The sequence below is a fragment of the Centrocercus urophasianus genome, unplaced genomic scaffold, assembly GCF_019232065.1.
Source record: "Centrocercus urophasianus isolate 14NV4802_14NV808 unplaced genomic scaffold, USGS_Curo_1.0 seq_16, whole genome shotgun sequence".
In the NCBI taxonomy this organism is placed as follows: domain Eukaryota; kingdom Metazoa; phylum Chordata; class Aves; order Galliformes; family Phasianidae; genus Centrocercus; species Centrocercus urophasianus.
This window is the reverse complement of record NW_024884711.1, coordinates 1528896-1550661: the sequence shown is the minus strand read 5'-3', so window position 1 is coordinate 1550661 and position 21766 is coordinate 1528896. Positions and strand designations below refer to the sequence as shown.

Here is a 21766-nt window from a genome sequence, read left to right as displayed (position 1 = left end):
TCATGACCAGACTCAGTTCCCTGCTGCTCAGGCTCAGAAAATGCTCTTCTCCCTTCTCTTTCCATTCAAATAGAACCTGAAATTTAAGGAAAACAAACACAATGCCAACATTCTCCAAAGACTGTAAATTGTGAAGCAAAGAAGGGTCACCCATTTACACATCTGTTTTGCACCATTCAAGAAGTATTCAAGGGTAATAGCCAACACACTTAGTGCTTTTAATGTTAATCAGAAGCTCCAGCAATAGTGAGCAGCCCTGATTGCCTGAGATCAGCACATGAGCTTCAGAAGCATTCAATTTTCCCCACTGACCATTTTCAGACTTCATTTCACATTCAAATACATGGGCAATTTGAAACCCAAGAGTCAATGCAATGAAAAAAAAAAAGCTTCATAGCCCCAAAACGACATTCACGTGCTAATACATTTATGTTTTTTTAAAGTCAAAGTAGTTTGAAATGCCATTTTTTCTTATGGTTCCTGCAAAGGTTGTCCAGTTTGTGTGTGTTTTAAATTGTGAAATATCATAAATACCATATTTACAAAGCACTTGCAGGTCGAGAGCCTTGGTATTAAAATCTCTTATTTCACAAGAACTGAAGTAACGCATTTGCCACAGAGTGCTGACAATAATCCCACCGTAGAGGTGAGGAAAAGACTCCCAGCATTCTTACGTTGCTTGTTCTGAGGATGCTGCTTGGTATGTTGCTAATTATTTACGTAAATATCTAATAACAGAGGGAAATCACCATTTCATTCAATGCAACTTGCATACTGCTCAGTGAATAGAAACAGCTTTCCTCACCAGGCTCGATTCAAACCAGAGGCAGATGTAAAATTATTTGCATTGATGGTTAAGTCTCACATCTGTGGTGACAGAAGAGAGAAAAGAGACCAAGCCCTAATTTCTTTTTCAAAACCTGAAGGAAACGGGCAGCTCTAAGGAAGCACTACCTTCCCTTTAGGAACCGGGGAGGCACAGAAATAATGATGATGTGGAGAAGTGATTTCTCTCAAGTCACTTCTTCAGCAGAAGGAGAACTGGCTCTGCCACCATCTTCCTTCATCACTACAGGCGCATTCACTTCCCATCATCTCTGTGCAATAGGCAGAGCCTCTCTTGTTTTATTTTTACTTGTGATGCATTCCTGAGGATGAACAAAATGTACAGATCACACCCTGTGACCACAGAGTGATATCTAAATCATGTTTCTGGGATGCACATGCTTTCTAGGGTTTCCTCTGATGCTGCCTGGAGCACCGCAGACACATGCTATCCGGTCTCTCCAAATCACAGCCCTCCACAAGGGCACACCCAGCACACAGCCTCCTGCATCTGACTTCCGAGAGCAGCAAGGAACATACGTAGCTGGGGAAGATGTCCCTGCCTTCTCACTATCAGTGAATTACTTGTCTTGTATCTTCCAGACTCCACGCTGTCCTGGCTATATCATTTTGGATTAATCAGGGCTGAGCCACCCAGGTCAAAAACAGGTTCATTAGGGGTAATATTCAGAACGGTGAGTTCTTCTTGACAACAGAAGAAACAAGTGCTTTCCCATACTATAACCTGAAATAACACTGCAGCAGGTTTCCTATAACTTGAATAAAATCTGTAAAATTAACTAGGCACCACCAGTCGCCATAACAATCCAGCACGTATTTTCTTTTCCCTGTGTTCTGTGCTTATCAAGAGACACAGAGAGGTTTTTCCATTCATTATACAGATCGGGAAATGTGAGGTTAAAGGCTGAAAAGAAGAGCTTGGCAAGGAGCAACTGTTCTTGACTGTTATAATTATCTATGATTGTTGTTATTATTGTTCTATCATCAAAAGAAATAGCTCTATTGTTTTGCACAGCAGAAGTTGCAGGCCCTGTGATTCATTGCATGCAGTTGTACAGCACTCTAGGCTAGGCTTAAAATACGCTCCTCTATTACTCCTAAAATGACATGTGAACCTGCACATACAGTTTCCTGGGGTGGCCTCAAGCAAACCATCTCAGCTGCAGTAAGATGGATAAAAATTGTTCCATTACAGTCTGACCCTGAGCTAACATGAAGGGGATGAGAGCTATAGAAATTGCCAGGCCACAGGCTTATATTGAGAGCATGAAAAGAAAGCCTTTCTTTCATTCCCTGGGTGCCAGTAACAACTGGCATTATGTGATGCTTGTTTTGTCCTTACATCCTGCAACACAAATGGACAGTCTCTATTAAGACCTCCACTTAAACAGCAACAGTTAAAACAAATTTCTCCACCCAGATATCCTACTGCATTGTCAGTCACACTTGCTATCTGATCTCCAGGGAATTTCCAACCTCTTTTTATTCTGGTTGGAGTGCAAATCCTACCACATTAGGGAAGCACTTCTGGCCCCCAGAGCAGCCCTTTTCCCAGAAATCTACATAGGAAAACTCATGGCACTCTGAAGGACCACGTGGTGGAACTGAACCTTTTCATTCTAAATCCACTTTTATTACTGTTTCCAACCATCATAGGAACCTCACAGTGTGCAAGTCAAAAAACACAGACACCAGAAATTGGCTAAGTGGAAATGCCTCTCACTTGTGATGAGCAGATCAAGCACCCAGCTGCTGTGCTCAGCATTAGCCTCTCATAAAGGCTCTGAAATCTGGATCACCTCAATGCTGCACCCATCAAACTGAAAAAAAAAAAAAAAAAAAAAAGCTCTAATTTTAACTTCTACAGTCTGCATCTCCAGCTTCCCTTCCTCAGTAATGCTGCCATAAGCTCAATGGAGAATACAGACACTAGTAAAGCTGCTGGGCGCTTAGGAGACCTAAACACAGGACAGCGAGCCCCTCCACAACCACATTTCTACTCTCTGCCCACTAACTGGCAACAAGGACAAAGTAAAAACCCCATTGCTGAGCCAATGGATAAGCCGCCAGGAAATTTCAAACTGCTCCAAGCATATTGGCCAACGGAAACCATGATGTAAAGTTCAGAAGAAGGTCACTGCTTCAGAATCTATTTCTAAAGAGAGATTTTGTTATGGTTTTCCTTTTGCATGCATGCCTCAATACAGCTAGAGTACCAGAGACAGACAGAGAAGAAGGGTGGATGTATAAAAGACATCCAAAATAAATTTTGAAGTACTTTTTGCCTGGGTGGTTCAGGCACATACTTTCAGCCTTTGGTACAATTTGTGCATCTGAAAAACTTTACAGTGTTGGGCATTAAAGTAGCTTAAGTGTCTCCCCATGTTCTGCACAGCTGATAACCCACTTGCATCACAAGGCTGGGAAAGCTAGACTGAGAATCTGCAGCTGCCTGACAACATTCAGAGGGTTCAGTCTGCATTTGGAGACTTCATCTTGCATACTCACATTTTAAAGCTTTGACTGAGGAGTCACTCAGGGATACTCCATGTGATACATGGAAGAGCTGGGACCAAGCCTCAGACACGCTTATGCATCCATGTCAAAAAGACCTCATGAAGGCCTTGTAAATAAAAAAAAATCTTTCATGAAAAGATTTGGAGATTCAAAATTTAAGTTCTGGCAACCTACAGATGGGATTGCTTTCTTGCAATGAGACTTTTGTCTCCTCCTGTTTCTAACTGGGCTACAGCTTGGTATGTGGCCACATTGCTTGCAGGTTCCCTATGTGGTGTCATAACAACACAGCAGCATTACAATGAAGTGGGTACTTACTCCTTCATTAGGACTTCCACCTTTGTTTTAAGCGACATAATAAGACCACCCTAGGTTTTCTGCCAGAAGCTGAGAGTTCTGCTTTGACTAAGGTCCTCAAGGAGCTCTGCACATGCTAAGACAGCAGATTAAAGTCTTTTTTTCTTGCGCAATTTGGATGTAGACTTAAGTTTTTCAGAAGTAAAATAGAAATAGGACACCAGTTCAACCCGTTGTTTTCCTCTCCTCATGCTGTATTTCTATATTTGAAAGCTATCATCCCACATGGAAACTCATCTCTTACAACAACCCATAATCATCCATGTGGCTAACTGGATCAAGCCCACATAAATACTGCGTGGGATCACAATGACAGAATGCAGGTTCAGAGATGATACAACCATCACAGCTAAACCGCTGAGAGAGCTGTCAGTCTGAAGGTCGCCTGTAATCCTACTGGCTGTACACACACAATCTGCTAACTGGACACTAAGGAGTTCTTGCTGGGCTGACAAAATATTTACCCACAGTCTGTTGCAGACCCTACCTGGGCTTCTACTTCTTGTGAGGTGATCACTTGAAACTTCTCTAAAGTACAGAGCAAAGACACATGACTGAACACATTGAGAAAAAACAACTCACAGTGGAAATCTGGGAGGAGAGCAACACCTCTCTCTGTTGGTGGGCAACACCAATGTGGAGCCCTCTGATAAAGAAATAAATAAATGGCTTATGGGTAAGAAGTGACGAAGGATAATTAAAATTATATTTAACTTTATCATTGCCTTTCTTTGGTGTTTTCTGCAATGCTAATGTCAAAAGATTAATATGTTTACTGTGTAATGGTAACCACAATTGCTTCCCAAAGAACATTCAGTACAGCACCATTGCAGGTCCCCCTCTACCACCACAGCATTTTTCCATGGCATCCCCCTGGGGACTGTCACAGCCGAGAACACCAGCATGTACTTCCCAAAGCATCAGATGTCCTTCCTGGGGAACCAGGCCTGCAAACAATATGGGAGGAGAAATAGACATGTTGTCTATCAGAAAAAAAAAAAAAAAGATGGGTCATGCAATCATGGGCTACAAAGCAATCTAGGCCACCAAGGACAAAACTTTTACATCCCTGCTCAAATCAGTATTAAACTCATCCCGCTATCTAAAATATTATCAGTAGGAGGAAAAGCAGGTTTACAGATTAGCCATAGAAGTGTTCCATACCAACACTGAACTACATGCCTGTGACCTTACAGGCATGCACAAAAACTCACACAAGGGTTTTCACCAGAGCCAATCAGCAAGCATTCAGCCAAGTGGCTGCCAGTTGCCTCAGATAAAAATGCTCATCACACTGCAGTCTGGCTCACTGTATGTTAAGCACATTCAAGTGAGAACCTGAGTGATTTGTCTGGGCTGTTTTCATTTTTGGGACATGAATGTGACCTCAGCCATTTGTCTGAGCTGATCCGTTTCTGAGTGACTATCAAACTTCTCACAATGGCGGGAGGAAGATCTCCTCCTAAGGCATAGCAGGAGCTCAGGATGTGTCAGATAAACGCATCAAAGAGGAGATTATTCCTGAATTCTAAAAGCCCACTGGAAATATATATGACATCCCCAAGGCTGTCTGACACTAGCATCCCTCAGCTGGGGTTGTTAGACAAACAGCTCATATTTTACTTAGAGTGAAAAAACCACACACACTATGGTTCTCCGACACTCTTTAATCTTAACACAGCTGCAAGCTTCTTTCAACAAAGAAACCTTCTGGGTGAATATGACCTTTGGATAAATCCTTGCATATTCTCTGTGGTGGCATTTATTGTTACAGTCAGGATAGTGATTCACTTTGTGAACAACCCTGGGAGGGACTGCATTTTCCAGCAGCCCCACAGACCTGTAAATATGTTCCTCCATCACTGTCACACCTGTACTGCAAAAGGGGAAAACAATGGATCAAAGGAAAATAAGATGTTCTTTCACATCTTCATTTGGGTCACCGCACAGGTTGATGACCTGGAGCAGAGAGACAACATTCATATTTACAAAATATTTTGGAGAACATTAAGAAATTTTTAAAGCTGAGGCAACTGGCTTCTGGAAGGCTCTGTAAGAAGCTATTACTTTTTTTCTGGAAATGCTAGCTATCAAGGCATAATGTGTTTTTCTCACCCAAAAGGAGCAGCAAAGCATCGCTGCTCTTGCAGAGCATTCACATTCAAAGCAGACTGTGGATGTTACAAGAGAGGAGGACAAACCAACACAAGCCTTGCAAATTAAACCATGAATCTCTTTGCATGCTTTCAGTAATACCATTACTCTTCAGCTAAAGCTGGTTCTCTTGCAGTTGACAGTATCGCACAAAAACAGTTTCTGTTCCTATTGCACATAAGGAAAATAATCCTCTCTTGGTCATTTCACCCTTGGCTCACAACACAATCCTTTTGCTGAGCCACCAAGAAGCCAAAATTCAGCCTGACCATGTAATTTGACAGGCTCCAGGCTGTCAAGGAAGGGAGGTGTCAAAACCTCCTGGGTAAACTACTTCTGCTCTAACTATTGAATGAATTATGGGCTACTTCATGGAACACAATTCTGTCTAGAGTTCCGAGAGCTGAACTAACTTTACTCTCACCACTTGACAAAAGATGGATCAAAGAGCTGGTTCATGTCAAACTGGAGAGCTTTCTCACATCTGAATGTAAAGCAGACTTCAGAATGTTATTAGCACCTTAAGCTTGAAGGATGCGATGCTGCCAGCCTCAAGCCAGCATCTGCAGAAGATTAATTTCATGGAGACTGAAAAAATAGCAGTGTTCAGATGTTTAGTAATGTATATAATTCAGACAACAGTCAGAAGCAGGCAAAAATACATATGCTGCATATGTAGGAATGATAGTCACGCAATATGTTGGTTTATGTGATCAGGCTCTGATCTCTGACTTTCCTGGCACAAACTCTGTGTTCCGACACCTGATGTTTTAAATGATAAAATGTCAAACACAAAAGGAAGAACAGTTGTGACCTGGAATGAGTTTAGCTGCGTTTTCTTGCTTTCCAGTACGAAGGAGTCTGTGTCACAAAAGTGCCCAGACTGTTTGCAGTAATGAAGACATAGCTAAAAACCCTGTAGATACAAGGATTGCACCAACTGCAAACTTCAGAGAACTGCGTTGTCACAGCCTGAGATAGAAACATAACAGTAAGACACCATAAGATGCTCCAATTACTGTTGTTCATATTGTACCCACTCAACACTTCCTCCCCTAGGCTACCAGTCTAACATTTTTCATGCACTCCACATAACCCCACCAGTTCTGTTTCAGAGGGGTAGAGCCACAATCAAACGGCTCTTTAAAGCAACACTGTAATGCTGTATTCTATAAAGTATTATAACAAGCATTATAATGAAACTAGTTATGAAGTTTGATTGAAAGACAGAGAAACAAGCTCCTATCTTCGTAAAAGGTTGCTATTAGATGTCTATACCAAACAAACTTCTGTTTTCAGACAGCATCCAGACTTCCTAGGCCTTAGGGGAAGAAAAAAAAAATAAAAAAAAATCAAACTTAGTTTCCTCTCAGTCAGAATCGGTTCTCAAGTCAATAAATCATAATACTGACCACAACAGAAACCAGTAACTGTTTAAGATCTTCTTCTGGGCTTTAATTATAAACACTGAAGAAGTTTGTCAACTCCTAACTTCCTAGTCATATGGAAAAGCTTTTAGGCATTCTGCATAGACCACTGTCTATCAGGCTCATCACGGTTATGGAACTAAAACATATTCCACCAACAACGCTTTGAGCACGTACACACAGGATCTTTAACTTCGGGTACGACTTTGAACCCAGTGTCTGCATCTGCTCCAAGGATAGTGAGGACAGTGAAGATAATAAATAGCATCTTTTTATGTTGCAAGAGTTATTAATTCCAGTCCCATTGCTAGATTTTTTGTGCTCATATAAAACAGCAGCTTCCAAATACGGGGAACGTCGAGAGAAATCTCTGTGCTATTCTGTAACTAGAAAGCGCTCCTGGCCAAGTACTTTATCATTTAGAAAGAAAGCATATGAATAGCACTGAGAAACAAAAGAGACAGGTGAAGGAAAACCTCTGGACTACGAGACAGCACAGTTTGTATGCAGCTGATAAGAGAAACACGTAAAGTGAATTCCTAGCCTCAAAAACCAGATGGGAATCCTGGCCAGAGACGCAGCCTGGCTACCTCGTAACACAGGCTGCAATCACGGAATAGATTACGTCAACTCAGATGGCAGCCTAAAGATCTTGCGAGAGAGTATGGTCTTATGAGATGATACCTTGCCAGAGAAGGTCATCCTCTCATTGCCTCTGTGCCACTGTGGTTTGTGCAATATGCTAAGTCATGCATAGTATGCTTGCCATAGGTGACTGCTGTCTGCTTTCCTCATGCACAGGGAGTGGATGGAACACCAGCTTAAAAAGACCTTGCAGAGATCTAAGTAACCAGAGAGATAAGCCATCCAGAGATCAGAGTGCAGGTGAGTGAAATGAGAGCTAAAAGGTGAACCAAATGTCTTGTTATTAATGGGCTGAAGTGATTTTATACTTTACTTCAATTTTATGAACGTGGGTATTTTGTTTGTTTGAAATTAGAGCTTTGCCACTGTTTGCAGTGAAGAACAGGGCTTTCTGCAAACTTAAGAATCATGATGCATACGGTAGGAGCTGCACATTTCAAATGCTAACTAAATACGGTATAATTACTACATAGGCTCTGAAGGCATATTTACAAAACCAATGGCAGGTGAAATGATCACCTGTTTTTCAGATCTCCATAATTTTTCTCTGATTACCATATGACCCTCAAGCCCTTTAACTGATATCTTGGTGATCCTTCCTCACATTGTCAGCAAGTTGCCATCAGCACAACAGAGAAGAATCACGTAGGCAGACAGATGAGCAGAACAACAAAACGGGCTTACAAACCCATTCAGCATGAACCTTGATTTCAGAGAACAAGGTTTGTTTTTTTCTTGTATATTCACACATGCTGTCCCAAAAGCAAGCCTTCTATAGTCCATACCTTGGTCTGGTATTAAGTTTTGACTTTTTATTATGTTTTTACTTGCCATAGACACATTACTGCATGAAGTATCAGCAGGCTGTTGTTTAGCTGGGCCTTAAAAGAGCAGAGACCTAGTTCCTTAAAGAGTAGCAATGCCTTCTTCTGAAAGCTTTAGAAGAATGTGCACTTCAACCAGAACATGACAGTACACTTCTTGTGCATGTGAAACCTCTTAAATAACATCAGAAGGACTTGAGCTTCAGGCACAGAACCAGGCACTTTCAGATTTTAATCTCAAATCTACCCTTGGCTTCCTGTACAGCAAAGGACTCTTTCTTCATTTCAACAACTTTAAACCAAGGTGCAGTGAGAATTAAATGTTTACACTGCAATTTGAAAATATAAAGTGCTAAGAAGGAGCACTTAGGAAATGAACTTTGTAAACTTCTTCCTTGCTTCCATGGCATCCACCATCCTCAACAGCCTCTTATTTCATGTACTCACACTCAACCTCCACCCATTAGCCCTCTCCCAATATTAGCAGAAATCTGCTCTGATGAGTTCACCAGAGGCACAGATAAGCACAGCTGAGCTGTGCACGCACATTTCTAAGTAGCACCTCAACAGTTTAAAAGGTGAGTGAACCTGAACTGATTAGCACTGCGTAGCTAATCAGAATTAGTTATTCTGATGGTAAATCTCAAGATGAGTAAATACCTATTCCTGTACAAGCACAAGTGCCTTCACCCATTCTTGCTTTACTTCCAGCAAGTCTTTTTTTTTTTTTTTTTTAAATAGCACTGCTCAGATATTCTGGAGTACAATAACACCCTGGTGTTAAGATCTGAGCATCACAAGACCTCATCAGCAACGGCTGTGTGCTTGCAGAAAAACAGGCTGTGTCTGTTTATCATGCTCCATTGCCTGGCACTCACCTGCATTTGCTCTTGATGCTCTGCTGTCAAGGGAGCTAACGTTCTGCAGGTGGAATGGCAGCAGCAAGGGGCCTTCTGAAAGAGCTTGAGCTGTGCAAGGAAATTAGAGAGGCAGTGGGCACAAACTGGAATACGTGACCATCAGGAAATATTTCTGTGCTGCATGAATGATGCAGCACTGGCATAGGTTGAGTGGAAGATGCAGAGTCTCCTCCTTGGAGGACTCCGAAAGTGCCTGGATGTGGGCCTGGGCACCCTGCTGTGGTTATTTCTGCTGGAGCCCAGGCTGCACCAGATGGACAAAGCGGTCCCTTCCCTCCTCAACTGTTCTGTGAGCTCTTACGGGGAAGGGCAGAGAGATCATCACTACAAGCTGTGTTTGCCATAGATAGCTACCAAGAATCTCACAAAATGTAAAGATCCTCACTGATCTGTAAGACTGGGAACAGATTTCTCTGCAGAAAAAACAACCAGTGGAAAGATTACAATTCAGTCTAGCCCATATAAAGTCTCAAGAACAACCCTTTCACAAGTGGCAAGTCAGTTCTCCACCACAGCAAAAGCAGGCAGGATAAGCTGTTCTGGGCTGTCAAAACCTTCCTAAGGCAAACTTTCTACAAAAGTTTTTTTGTGCTCACGTCCTGCTTTGTCTGGTTATCCTGCCAGAAGCATAAATGAACTCATAAGAATAACAGGAGGATTAGGTTAAGCTTATTTTTAAAACGTTTCCCACAAATTCATCTCATTTGCCTGCTTATAAACACCCTCGTTCATCTTTGCTGTGTGTCTAATTAGGCAGGATATACTGCAGGTGGCTTAAAATAGGAGCTGAAATATAGTAGCTTTGCAGTTATGCATGTTAAAAGAAAGGTAATTAAAATTTCATGCTATGAGCTGTAAACTGATCATCTCAGGGGCCTGAAAGGGATTTCTCCACCATATATGACATGGCACAGTTGGCCAGCTACAGTATGGGTGGGTTTCCTCTTCCTTGCAACAATTATTAGCTTCAGCCCAAGGCAGAATACGAGATGTGATGGGTTGGTTTCCTGAATTATTTATTCACGGAAATAGCAACATTTGATTTTTATTTAAAATCAATACTGCAATAAATTAAAACATAAAAAGCTAAAATTAAATAAAAACACATCTAGCAAGGAAAGCCTTGCTGTGAGCATGTCCTGGAAGCTAATTAGAGTGAGATCGAACAGAGCCTTGGACTCTGTAGCAGCCACAGTTGAAATTCTACAGTATCTGAGAGAGGCACAAAATACACTCTAATGATGCTGACAGCTTTTCTGAATAGCATCCCTCCAAAAGCAGGATTTACTTTTGCCATTAAAAAAGAATACTTCAGAGTAGCAAGTATTTTTACTTGGGGAGTGGATCAAGTTGCACTAGCTGACAGGTGGAGCCTTTTAAAACAGTTCCACAAGGGAGGATACCGCTCTACTTTCCTAGTAGTTCCTCCCCACACCTGCTCTACTCTTCTTTTAAAAATTATGCATTGTATTACATTACTGAGACATCAGGGATATTTTCCAAAAAGTAAAAAGGGCCCTTTCAAAAAAATATTTACACAGCAGGGATGTGCTTTTGTTTTGCCAAAAAGTAACAGTTGTAGTGCATGCTCATGAGTGGCATGAAGTGGCACTTTAAGAATGCAGTTTTAATAAGGAGCTTGAGGACGGGCAACACTGTATTATAAAAGCGATGCCAGGGATGTTGTTAAAAGCTTATCAGATATGGTCAGAAAAACGTGAGGGATGGCTGTACCAGGAGTTGCAGAGTACTTCTATGAACACCTCAGAGCTGAAAAGAAATACGAGTGACCTCAAATCAGTGAAAAACAGGAGCGACCTCTGAGTTGCACGCAGCCAGCCAAATTACACTGACTGCTTTGCAAAGCCACCTCTTAGATTTCACAAGCAGTGGGCAGACAGGATCTGGGAACTCCAGTCTGGATGCATTTCACTTTTTGTCTACTCCAGTAATGAAAGAATCCTCCATCTCTGAACCAGTTTAATCTGTGGTACATAAAGTGGCAGAAAGACTAGTCCAGGGCTACGAATGCACAGATCTGTATACTAACCCTGCATGGGACAGGGACAGCCACAATGATGAAATCACTTTCTTCAGATATAGCAAAGTTCCCATGGTCTTCAATGAACCAGGATTTTATCTCACAACACCAGGGCACTGCGGACCAAAGTCAATGAAGCAAACAAATTAAATCAAAATAAATTAAAAAAAAAAAAAAAAAAAAAAAAAAGAGGCAGACTTCTTTTAAAAGCAACCCAGAAAGAACAATTTCTGCAAATGCTTTCCATATTGGCAAATGAAAGTGCATTTATGGCACTCTACTTGTTCTGTTAGATCTCTACCCCTTTCCTGCCTTCCCTACCATACTTTACAATCACTTCTGTCATAGTCAAATTGACCTTACATTTTCACAGAGAGTCTCACATCTGTCAGACAGAGAGCAAAGTAGAAGACAATATTTTGTTATGAAACACCTGACTTGAATTTCACTGAGACGGGTAATAAACCAAAGACAAATGAAGTTTTACTAGGCAGAAGCAGGTTTTTGTAATAAGCCTCTGCATTCATGATAATCACAAATTGAGCTCTTTCCTGGCAAAGAGCAGAAAAAAAGCCTCATATTACACTTGCAAGCAGTAGAAAATAACATCTCATTCAGTAAAGAGACAGCATCAGGTAGGGTTGTGATCACATAATTAGGTAAGAGTAACAGCCACATTCCAGACATGCCATCCTTTGAAGCAAAGGAAAATTCTCTAAGTTTCAATCACAGAATAGTATGTTACTTCATCCGGTCTTCCTATAAAAATATTTCCTTGTTAAAAAATAAAATAAAATCATTAACTTTCCATGTAGGGAAGCTCGAAGTGGGTCACCGGGGAAGCATGCATTTTTTTTTTCTGGCTGGAAGTAAGCCACAAATGGTCCCAGGTGAATGGTGTCTGTCCAACACCACAGCCTTGTCAGATTTTGGAGCCCTCTCCACCCTCATCCTCTCCCCTGCCCATTCCCAATACCTCAACAGGAAAGGAGACATCTGTGAATCCTCTGGCCCTGCTTCAGTATTTCACAGCTGTAATAACTACTGATACAAAGAGAAGAATGTTTTCTAGCCCAAAATTCCTGAGGTATTTTTTCTAAACAGACACAAGTGGATGAGACTTGGTTATGTGAAAAATACCTCACCAGGGCAGGGGTATGGGAGAAAGATGAAGAGGAATCACGATCCACAGATAACCGAGCTCAGATTTATCTTTCCTGGCCATTCAACCCATTTGTCCAAATCCAAGCTTTTGATCCTTAAAACTAAGCAGTACTTTTCTGGCAGCCTGCACTAACTCTTGGCTAATTCAGATGAAAAAAATACTACATGAAGAGGCTTAGAACAGTGGTGATCTATAGATTTATACGTATACGTAAGGTGGTATTTCTACAATACTCTTAACAGAATACAGGTAGTAAAGTTCGATCCTTGTTGCTAGGAATTGCAAAGTTCATACACCACAAAGTTTCTTTTCTCCTACCTGTTGGTGCTGTCAGCTGCCAGCACTCAGTCCTGGTGCCTCTTACCTGTGTCAGTGAGTTCATCATGACATCCCACAAGATTCACAAGTGTGACTCAGTGGCAGACATTCAGAAGTAGTTTTGGGAGTAATGTCAATTCCTATAAGGGCACAAAGTCAAGGCAGCCCAGCCAGATAGATAATGCTTTCCCAAGCACCTGTACTTTTGTAAGGCTTGGCAACAGCAGCTCTCTTGTTGCCTACACATTCAGGCTTTTTTCTTTTTTGCACAGTTGTCCAGTATAGAATGCAAAAAAATCAACTTGTGTAAGTAGAATGACATAAAGCAGAGTATTTCTGAACAGAAAGCTTGAATTATTAAGCATTTAATAATAAGCAGCTAAAACTTGGGATCACTACACATAGATAAAAGCCTCACTGATACTGAGCAGAGCAGAATGAGAAGGGGAGCATCTAGCTCATGGGAAACTCAAGTCCGGGTGAAGATTTCCTTCAAAAAAATATGATTATAATGTCAAATATTTTTAAATTCCTTCTAAACCAGAAGCTCCCTGGGCCACACAGCTGCTCAGCGTGAATTTGCCCAAGAAGCTGAGTAAATTGTTTCAACCTGAACTCCTCTCTTCTGTGGTTACACTGCTGTTAGTACCCAGAATTAGGGTCAGATTCAGAAAGGAGGTCAGGCAGGAGCATTGTTACCTCATCATGAAGGCAAGCAGGAGCAAGAGGTCTCCACATGGGCACCATCCACAGCTTCAGACTACTGTTACATCTTTCAAGCTAATACTACTAGCTCTGAGTTGAAGTGGGCACAGGCCAGCTGTGCCATCAGGAGACATAGCTGTTGAGGCTGGGGTAGGGGCAGGAGCTGCCCCAGACAGCATTCAGAGCTTCAGCCACCCTTTGAGTGCACCACAAGAGCCCCAGAACTGCCTGACCTTAGCTGGAGCAGCACAGGAATCTGCCGTGCCCACATCAACAGCCAGGAGCAGAAAACCTCGCAGGGAGGATTTTGCAATATGCATCCTTGGCAGAAAACAGAAGGCTACAGAGATCCTAATTCCAACCACTCCTTGAACACGAAGAGGGCCTTTCTGAAGTCATTCTTCAGCCGACATTTCTTTTGCACTACCCCGCTGAGCGAACACAGAGGCATAACCACATGAATTTTACAGCTGCAGGACATCATTGTTAATGGGAGAAAAAGCCCTAAAAACTTGCTTCAAACCCTTGTTCTCTGTCTTTTAAATAGAGCTTGTAATTAACTTAGCAGTCCTGCAGCTCACATGTTCTCTGCAGCCATTCATGGCATATCTGTCAAACCTAATAAGAGGGAGCTGATGGACTACACAACATTGCAATTTATGCACTGATGCTAAACAATAATATTTTCTCTAGTTAAGTGGAAAGTTTCAGGAAAATTAAGCATCTGAAAACTTCACTACACAAGGTAACTGAACAATAAACTCACTAATTCATTATACTGGAATAAAAATCAGCACTCTCAAGGAATATTTAAGACAAGAATTGCAGGGTAGATTTGCAATTCCCAAATGCCTTTGAGTGATTCAAGTGAATGAATTACAGAATCACAGAATTGTTTGGGTTGGAAGGGACTCTTAAAGGCCCTCTAGTCCAACTTCCCTGCAATGAACAGGGACATCCACAGCTCCACCAGGTTGCTCAGAGCCCTGTCCACTCTAACCTTCAATGTCTCCAGGGATGGCACATCCACCACCTCTCTGGTCATCCTGTCCGGTGCTTCGCTGCCCTTATGGTAAAAATCTTTTCCTTTGTATCCAACCTAAATCTACCCTCTTGTAGTTTGAAACCATTTCCTCTTGTTGTATCATTAAGCTATTATTAAGTTAATTAGCTTTCATCATAAGACGTGGAATACGATTAAATTTAGGTGTTTAAGACAAAAAAAAACAAAAAAACAAAACACCTCTTACAACAATTAAAAAAGAGAAAAAGAGTAAGTTTTTTGTATGCTACTAGCAGTTAAAAAATGTAATACCATAGATAACAAAAAATTAACAGTAGAAGTAATAAGAAAAAGACTTGTCTCAAGCACAGTTTTTCCAGTCTCAAATAGAGAAATCTACTACATGGCAAAAACAAGACATTAAATATTTTCCTAAATCTATGTCAGTAGTTGGAGCCCTGAGCAATGCCTGACCAGTCACTGCTGAGCTCAGCTGCCACATACATGCCTTACAGGTGGGTGATACGCTGATATCATCTTGATGCCACATTCCAATTCTATCAGTGACACCAAATCATTAAAAATCCTGCTTACAAGGGCAGATATATTACTAGGGGTATTAAGCCCTGTGTCTCCCTTCAAGTTCTTCCCTGCAGCCCAACCAGCTCCCACGCAGAGCAGTGCTGCTGTGTCTCCATCACTCCTGTATCTGCACATCCTGCTGGGTGCTGCCTGCTCCTGTGTCTCCCAGAGTGGCTTCTAAGAGGCACCAGCCACGGTTGAGCAAAGGAGGCACAGGCAATACCATGAAGCTGACCCCAACACTACATAGCTCCCCAGGCTCACTGGGGCTGAAGTCAACTCCATGCTCCTGCTCCTGTGCAGCTCGACTATGCACAGTGAGATTAGCCATGGGGAAGGGCTCACTGAGCACTAGAAGATCCCTTCCTCAAATCCCAAACCCTTAAATCTTTATTCAAGAGCTTAAAGAAAGAGCACCAAGATGATTCTTGATAATGTGATGAGTTCTTTGTGTTAACAGCAGCATAACAAGATGATATCACTTATTATTACTGCTGCTTATGTTAAAGGGCAGCTTCAGAAGTCTGAGAGCAAGCTTTATTGCATGCATGACCAGAATATTCCCCTCTAAAAAAAACTGGTTATGTTCTGGCAAAGTGTAATCCAGGATTCTTTTCCACATTCGTAAATACAGAGCAGAGGTAGTGTTGATGACTATCACTTCTTCATCTCTTCTTCACGTGGAATTTACTAAGATCTCCTTTACCAAAATCTTTAAAATTGTCTCCCTACTTAAACTTGCCTCTATGAAGTTCAATCCTAAGACTTATTTTAGAGCATTGCTCAAAAATACTGAGCAACTAGCAAGGCATTAAAAACAAACAAAAAATACCAATCTCAAACTAAACAAAACAAAATTAGAAGCCCATAAAACATGTCTAGTCACAATACAAAGAATTAAAAGAGTGGTATAAAATTAAGTGCCAGAATTGTTAGCTGGAAGTCTGGACTATTTCAAAATCCTTTCTTTTATGCTTTATTTTTCCAGGCGCTTTGCAGAGATGCAAGTCACCAAAGCTACCACATCAAAAAAAGGTGAAGGGTAAGGTGCAGAACCATCATTTCTCATAAGGCATCAAAGATCTATCAAGGTCAAACTCAGCACTTAACTGTTCTTCACCCTTGCTACAGTTGGTGCTACGGGTGGAAAGATTATCATGGTGAAAACGGGGAAAGAAACAAACAGGGAAGAAATGCTCACCTGTATCCAAAGATGCAGGTTCACAGAAAAGACTCCACAGAGAAAGGATCTCAAGCAAGAGACCCTTCCCCAGTGGCAGTCAGCTCTTAAATGGGGGCTAGGAGGTGCAGCCAGGCTCCAGCCTTCATCACACAGCTGAATCGCCTTCACCTGTGCTCCCATGGCTGACTCAGTGCTCGCCTCAGGTGAGCAATCAGTGCTTCAGGATGGGACTCAACAGTTCCCATACACCCCAACAACCACGCAAGAAGATCTTTACGCTTTCAAACATTAACCGTATCCTTTTCACCTAACAATCGAGGCAATCTTGCTGTATATGTTTTTTGGATGGCTAACAAAAGGAGGAACTACAGTCGTAAAAAGAATGAGACTTGCAATGAATTTGAGATGCCTTCACTAAAATCTCATCAGTAACACAAGTGTCAGACAAATGTTTGCAATGCATTGTTCGCTGCCTTTTTTGGTATTTGCAGAAAACACACCCTAGTTTGAAAGGTTCCTGCTGAGTTTATTTCTATTTCTGAGAATTCTTATTAGCAGTAGGTCACTAAAAGAGCAGCATAGTGAAAACGAGACGATGTTGATAATATAGGCAAGAATAACCAAGAAAAAGTAATCCTTTGAGAATGAGGGATTTTAAATGGAAAAAAATCCATAATATGTTGGAAAGTAAAAACTGAGAATTTATCCAAATCAGAGAGGAGAAAAGCAGAAAGCTGAAAAAACCAGCCCCCAACATTGTACTTTCTTCACTGCCTTTTGTTACCTGAAGCTTGTTCGTAACAAAAAAATAACTGGAAAAATTTAGTTAAACCAGTAGTGGTGTCTCTGAAAAACATTCAGGAAACACGCAGCTCCTAAAAGCACTCATATTTTATATGTAAACACGCACATATATAATTATACGTATAAATATTTCTAATAAAAAGCTTCCCAGAGCTTTCTCAAATGTGTGTTAACCTGCTTGGAATAATTTCCTAGTAAGAAAAATGGCCGTGATTGTTGAATAAATTATTTGTTACAACGTTGTCGGTTTTTTACAAGCAGCAACATCCTACTAAATCTCTGCACTTATTTCTCACTTATATTTTATCTGTGACTCCCATATTTTGATCTGAATATTCTAACTACTGGTGATATTTAAATAGAAGCAAATGTGGCAAAACAGCCACTTCTGACAGGATATGATGGTCCTTTCAATGTAAATTCTCCTAAGAGAAAAATAAGCTTTTCTCCAAAAGGATATAATCTAATTAAATACTTGCTTGATGTCAGTGTCCTTCCAGGAGAGGAATTGTAAAGGAACAGAAATGCTTAATGGTAATTCTCATGTGCAAGATTTTTTTTTCTGTCTGCTCTAGCCAAAATGTAAATCATTTTCCACTGTAGTGTCAGGGAAGTGTATTGCAGTAAATCAATCACAAACTACTTTTAAAAAGGGACAAAAAAAAAAAATCAACTGCAAAATGAAACAAATCTCCGTATGCCTGTTTTCCATTTGTATTGTCATCACTTACCTTCAGAGAACGATGGAAGTGAGATGGGAATGCTGCTGAAATGCATCCAACAGACTCTGTGTGCATGTGTTAGCAGCTCTAGCGGTCTCTGCTGTGTCCCCAGCCATTGGAAAAGACAAAGCATTACAGCCTACCCAAGGTGTAATTTTTACTTTTTGCTGGGCTGCTGAGCTGGGATGCTCTATAGGAAGCTAAACACAGAAACACAGAGACAAGCTGTGTGGTTTCTTTTAGCATTTCCTAGTACTCAGTACTAGTACTTCTGCTAGGGTAGATAAAAGTCTTTCTGCCTCGTTATAAAAGAAGAGGAAAGGCAATTCACGAGGGAAATGGAATCATTTTAGAAAGCTTTTCCTAATAAGCTCAATAGTTGAGCAGATGTGTGTGAGTGGGGAAAGCTGGGAGCTCAGAGAGCAGGCAGCTCCATCCGTCATCACACAACTGTGACTCGGCTTGCTTTTATCTTTTATGTCAGGCAATCAAATGAAAAGCCAATTTTATTTACTGAGTGAGGGGCAAATAAACTCATGCCAGTTAAAGAACAGAAATGATGTATCTGTGGTTTAGACTGGAAACATTTTAAAAATAAAAACTCTTTAATAGTTCCCTCAGACAAGACTTCTAGATCCTCTTCTGTCTTTGTTTGCTCCTAGGGTAAGATGGGCATGGAGTAAACATTTTGTTAACTCTGTCCTTTCACATTTTCACACCCACAAACTACACCATCCGAGAGGAAGAAATAGTGCTTGATGTCTCTGCTTTCATTAAGTCAATTTCAAAACCTTTTCGGGAAGAATTCTCTGGACCACAAGCAGTAGCAATTAAAGTCAGCCTAGGCTTTACAGCTGACTTTGAAATTAGAAGGTGCTTACCAAAATGTTTTGAAGTCTTTTGTTACTTTCCCCCTTCTCTCATCTCCAAAAGCACTTTTCTTTCTCTAAATGGCCGTAAGTCTGCCTTTCTCCCTGTTAGCTGCTCAGGTCCTTATTAGCCTAGGACTGTCATTTTGTGATCCCTGTGTCAGAAAAGTGTTCTGTAATGTACCTGCAAGTGTAAGTGTAAGCCTGTTTACTAGTTCTGCTCAAAAACAGCTCAAAACACGCACTGAAATTACTGAATTGGGTAAATTCTGTGTGTTTTTTTTTCCTCACACAATAATTTTTTCCTCCTCCTCAGCAAGCCACACTCACCGGTAAAAAGTTGTGTAATCCACCGTTGAATGACAGCTCTGAAAATCCCAGGCTTTGAGCTTCTGGCATTCCCTGTGAGCCCGGAGTTTCACCCTGACAGTCCCATGGCAGAGCTCAGGCACAGGTTTCCTCTGCGGGCGACTGCAGAACTCATTAGACTCCACACGCCAGGATTCAGCAAAGTCGTCCACGTCAAACTTAAAGTTCCCATCCCCCCCAATCAGGTCATCTCGCTTGTGCCCATTGTAGTTACCACACAGGCCACAGAGTTTGCCCTTCAGATGTGGTGCAGCCATGACTTCCACAAAACTGTCTCCATCCCATGAGATTTCCAGGCCTAACAAAAGAAAGAGATGAGATAAAAACACAGAGTTTCGAAAAAGAAGAAATTGAGGCTAATAAACTGTACCTTATATATGTGAAACAGTGTTCAGAGGAACCTAAACAAAGCTATTGGTTTCCTCCTGATATACTGTTAGATTTCTATTTACCTCTCAGTAGGCACCTCTGGCAAGTGCAGTGTTTCTTAAATCACTGTTGATTACAATATACTTGTCCCTCTCTGTGTTTACTTTTCTTCCTCCTTGCTATTGGATGGGGTCATCCTAAAAAAATCTGGATCCAAAGCAGAACTGCTCTCAACACTGAATGATGGCTGTTGTATAAGTCAGCAAATTGAATTTTCTAGGGCAAATTTTAGTAGGGCCACAATTTCAGCCACTGTCACCCGCTGCACAGGTCATGGATGTAAAAAGGTGACCGTGCCCTATGGGAATCTGACAGTGAATACTTCCTAGAAAACATTCTTTTCTTATCTAAGGAGCTGATAATTAGTTGGGTAAAGACAATAATTCCAAAATCAGTACTTTGTGTGAATAAAAAGAGATCAAAAATGAAAGCAAAAAGATGCCAGATGAGTAAAACTGCTGCAAGAAAGCATTCTGAAGTGGATTCAGATGGTTCATTCAAAAGGTGTTCTTCACCAATCTTTTGAAGGTGACTTGACAAGTCAGCAGCATTATGGAATGTCAGTAGACATGGAACATCCATCTAGAGGCCAGGATATGAGTGTCGTGGTACAATCTATTTTTACAGTAAGGTTTCATACTTCCAATGCATCAAAATTAAAATTGCTTTCTATGTGTGAAATCTGTTTTATGCCTATACCCATGTAAAAACTGAATGTCTAGCTTTATGTCTCTTTAATGGAGAGAAACAAGTAGTTCAGGGATCACAGCATGGATGTCTAATACAATGGGAATAAACTACCTGCTGAATGCCCTTCTGTTTCCAGTGACATTATACGGTCCAGAAAGCAGGTGGAGCCTAAAATTATAATTTTAACCTGAGTTACAATGAAGTGAATTCTATCCTCTTATACGAAGTGAATTCTATCCTCGGAGCAATGCATACGTATCTCATAAAGGAACGCAATTTTAGTATTGTATGTGATAAAAACAACACCAAGTATCACTTAACTTTCATCTCAAAATGGCCCTTCCAATGTCTGATGAATGCTAACACTTTGCATCTCTGAAGTGCCCTCCATCTGAAGACCACAAACCACTTCGCTGATGTTAATTTATTCCCATAAAGTACCCATGTGTGGCAGTTATTTAAGGATAAACAAAGGAACCTGCTTTTAAACAGGATAATCCAGATTTCTCTCTCCTCTGTGTCTGGCCAAGAATACCAAACAGCACCGCTTTGTGGTGCAGGACCAGGGATTTGCTCCAGATTTCTACATTTGCTCTGTGGGCTGGCTTAGCACCACCCTTTCCTCTTGTAAATCAGCACTTGTCACTGTGCAATCCAAATCCTTCTCTGTGCTCATGCAAGTAATTAACATACCAGCGATTCAGTTCAAAGCTGGAGCCCTTTGTTTAGCAACACATCCCATTCTCTCCTATGCCAATTCCTACCTGTGCCACAGAGGATTAGGGGGAGGCCTAATGGGCAGTGATCACAGAATCACAGAATCATTAAGATTAGAAAGGATCACTAACATCATCTACTCCATGCATCAACTGCCAGAGCCCTTCAGTGGCTGCAGAAGGGGTGCTTTGCCATCAGTATGGACTATCCTGTCCCTATGTGATTTACACTACCCCTAGTGTTTGGGAGAAGATTTACCCAGCAAGGTTTGCAGATAATTCTGCATCAGTCAGTCTCCACGGACTATTTCATCATGCTTTCTTATTGTTATAGATATGCAGTGATACTACTAATATATTCTATGATGTTGCTTGAAAGCAGCTTCAGATTCTTTCATCATCCCAGAATGCATAGGACCACTTTCTCCTCCAGAGGCATTTTTCACCAAACCAGCTGAGAAATTGTGCAAGAATACTTTG

The 21766-nt window shown here is 41.2% G+C and overlaps 1 protein-coding gene across 1 annotated transcript in view; it reads right to left on the bottom strand.

Annotated features, from left to right (window-relative positions):
• The window catches only part of BMPER (BMP binding endothelial regulator), a 143197-nt gene that overhangs the window by 21462 nt on the left and 99969 nt on the right, over nt 1-21766 (bottom strand). The window contains exon 13 of the mRNA XM_042817593.1: nt 19413-19749. Within this exon, the coding sequence (XP_042673527.1) occupies nt 19413-19749 (337 nt within the window). The remainder of the gene's footprint in view (nt 1-19412; nt 19750-21766) is intronic.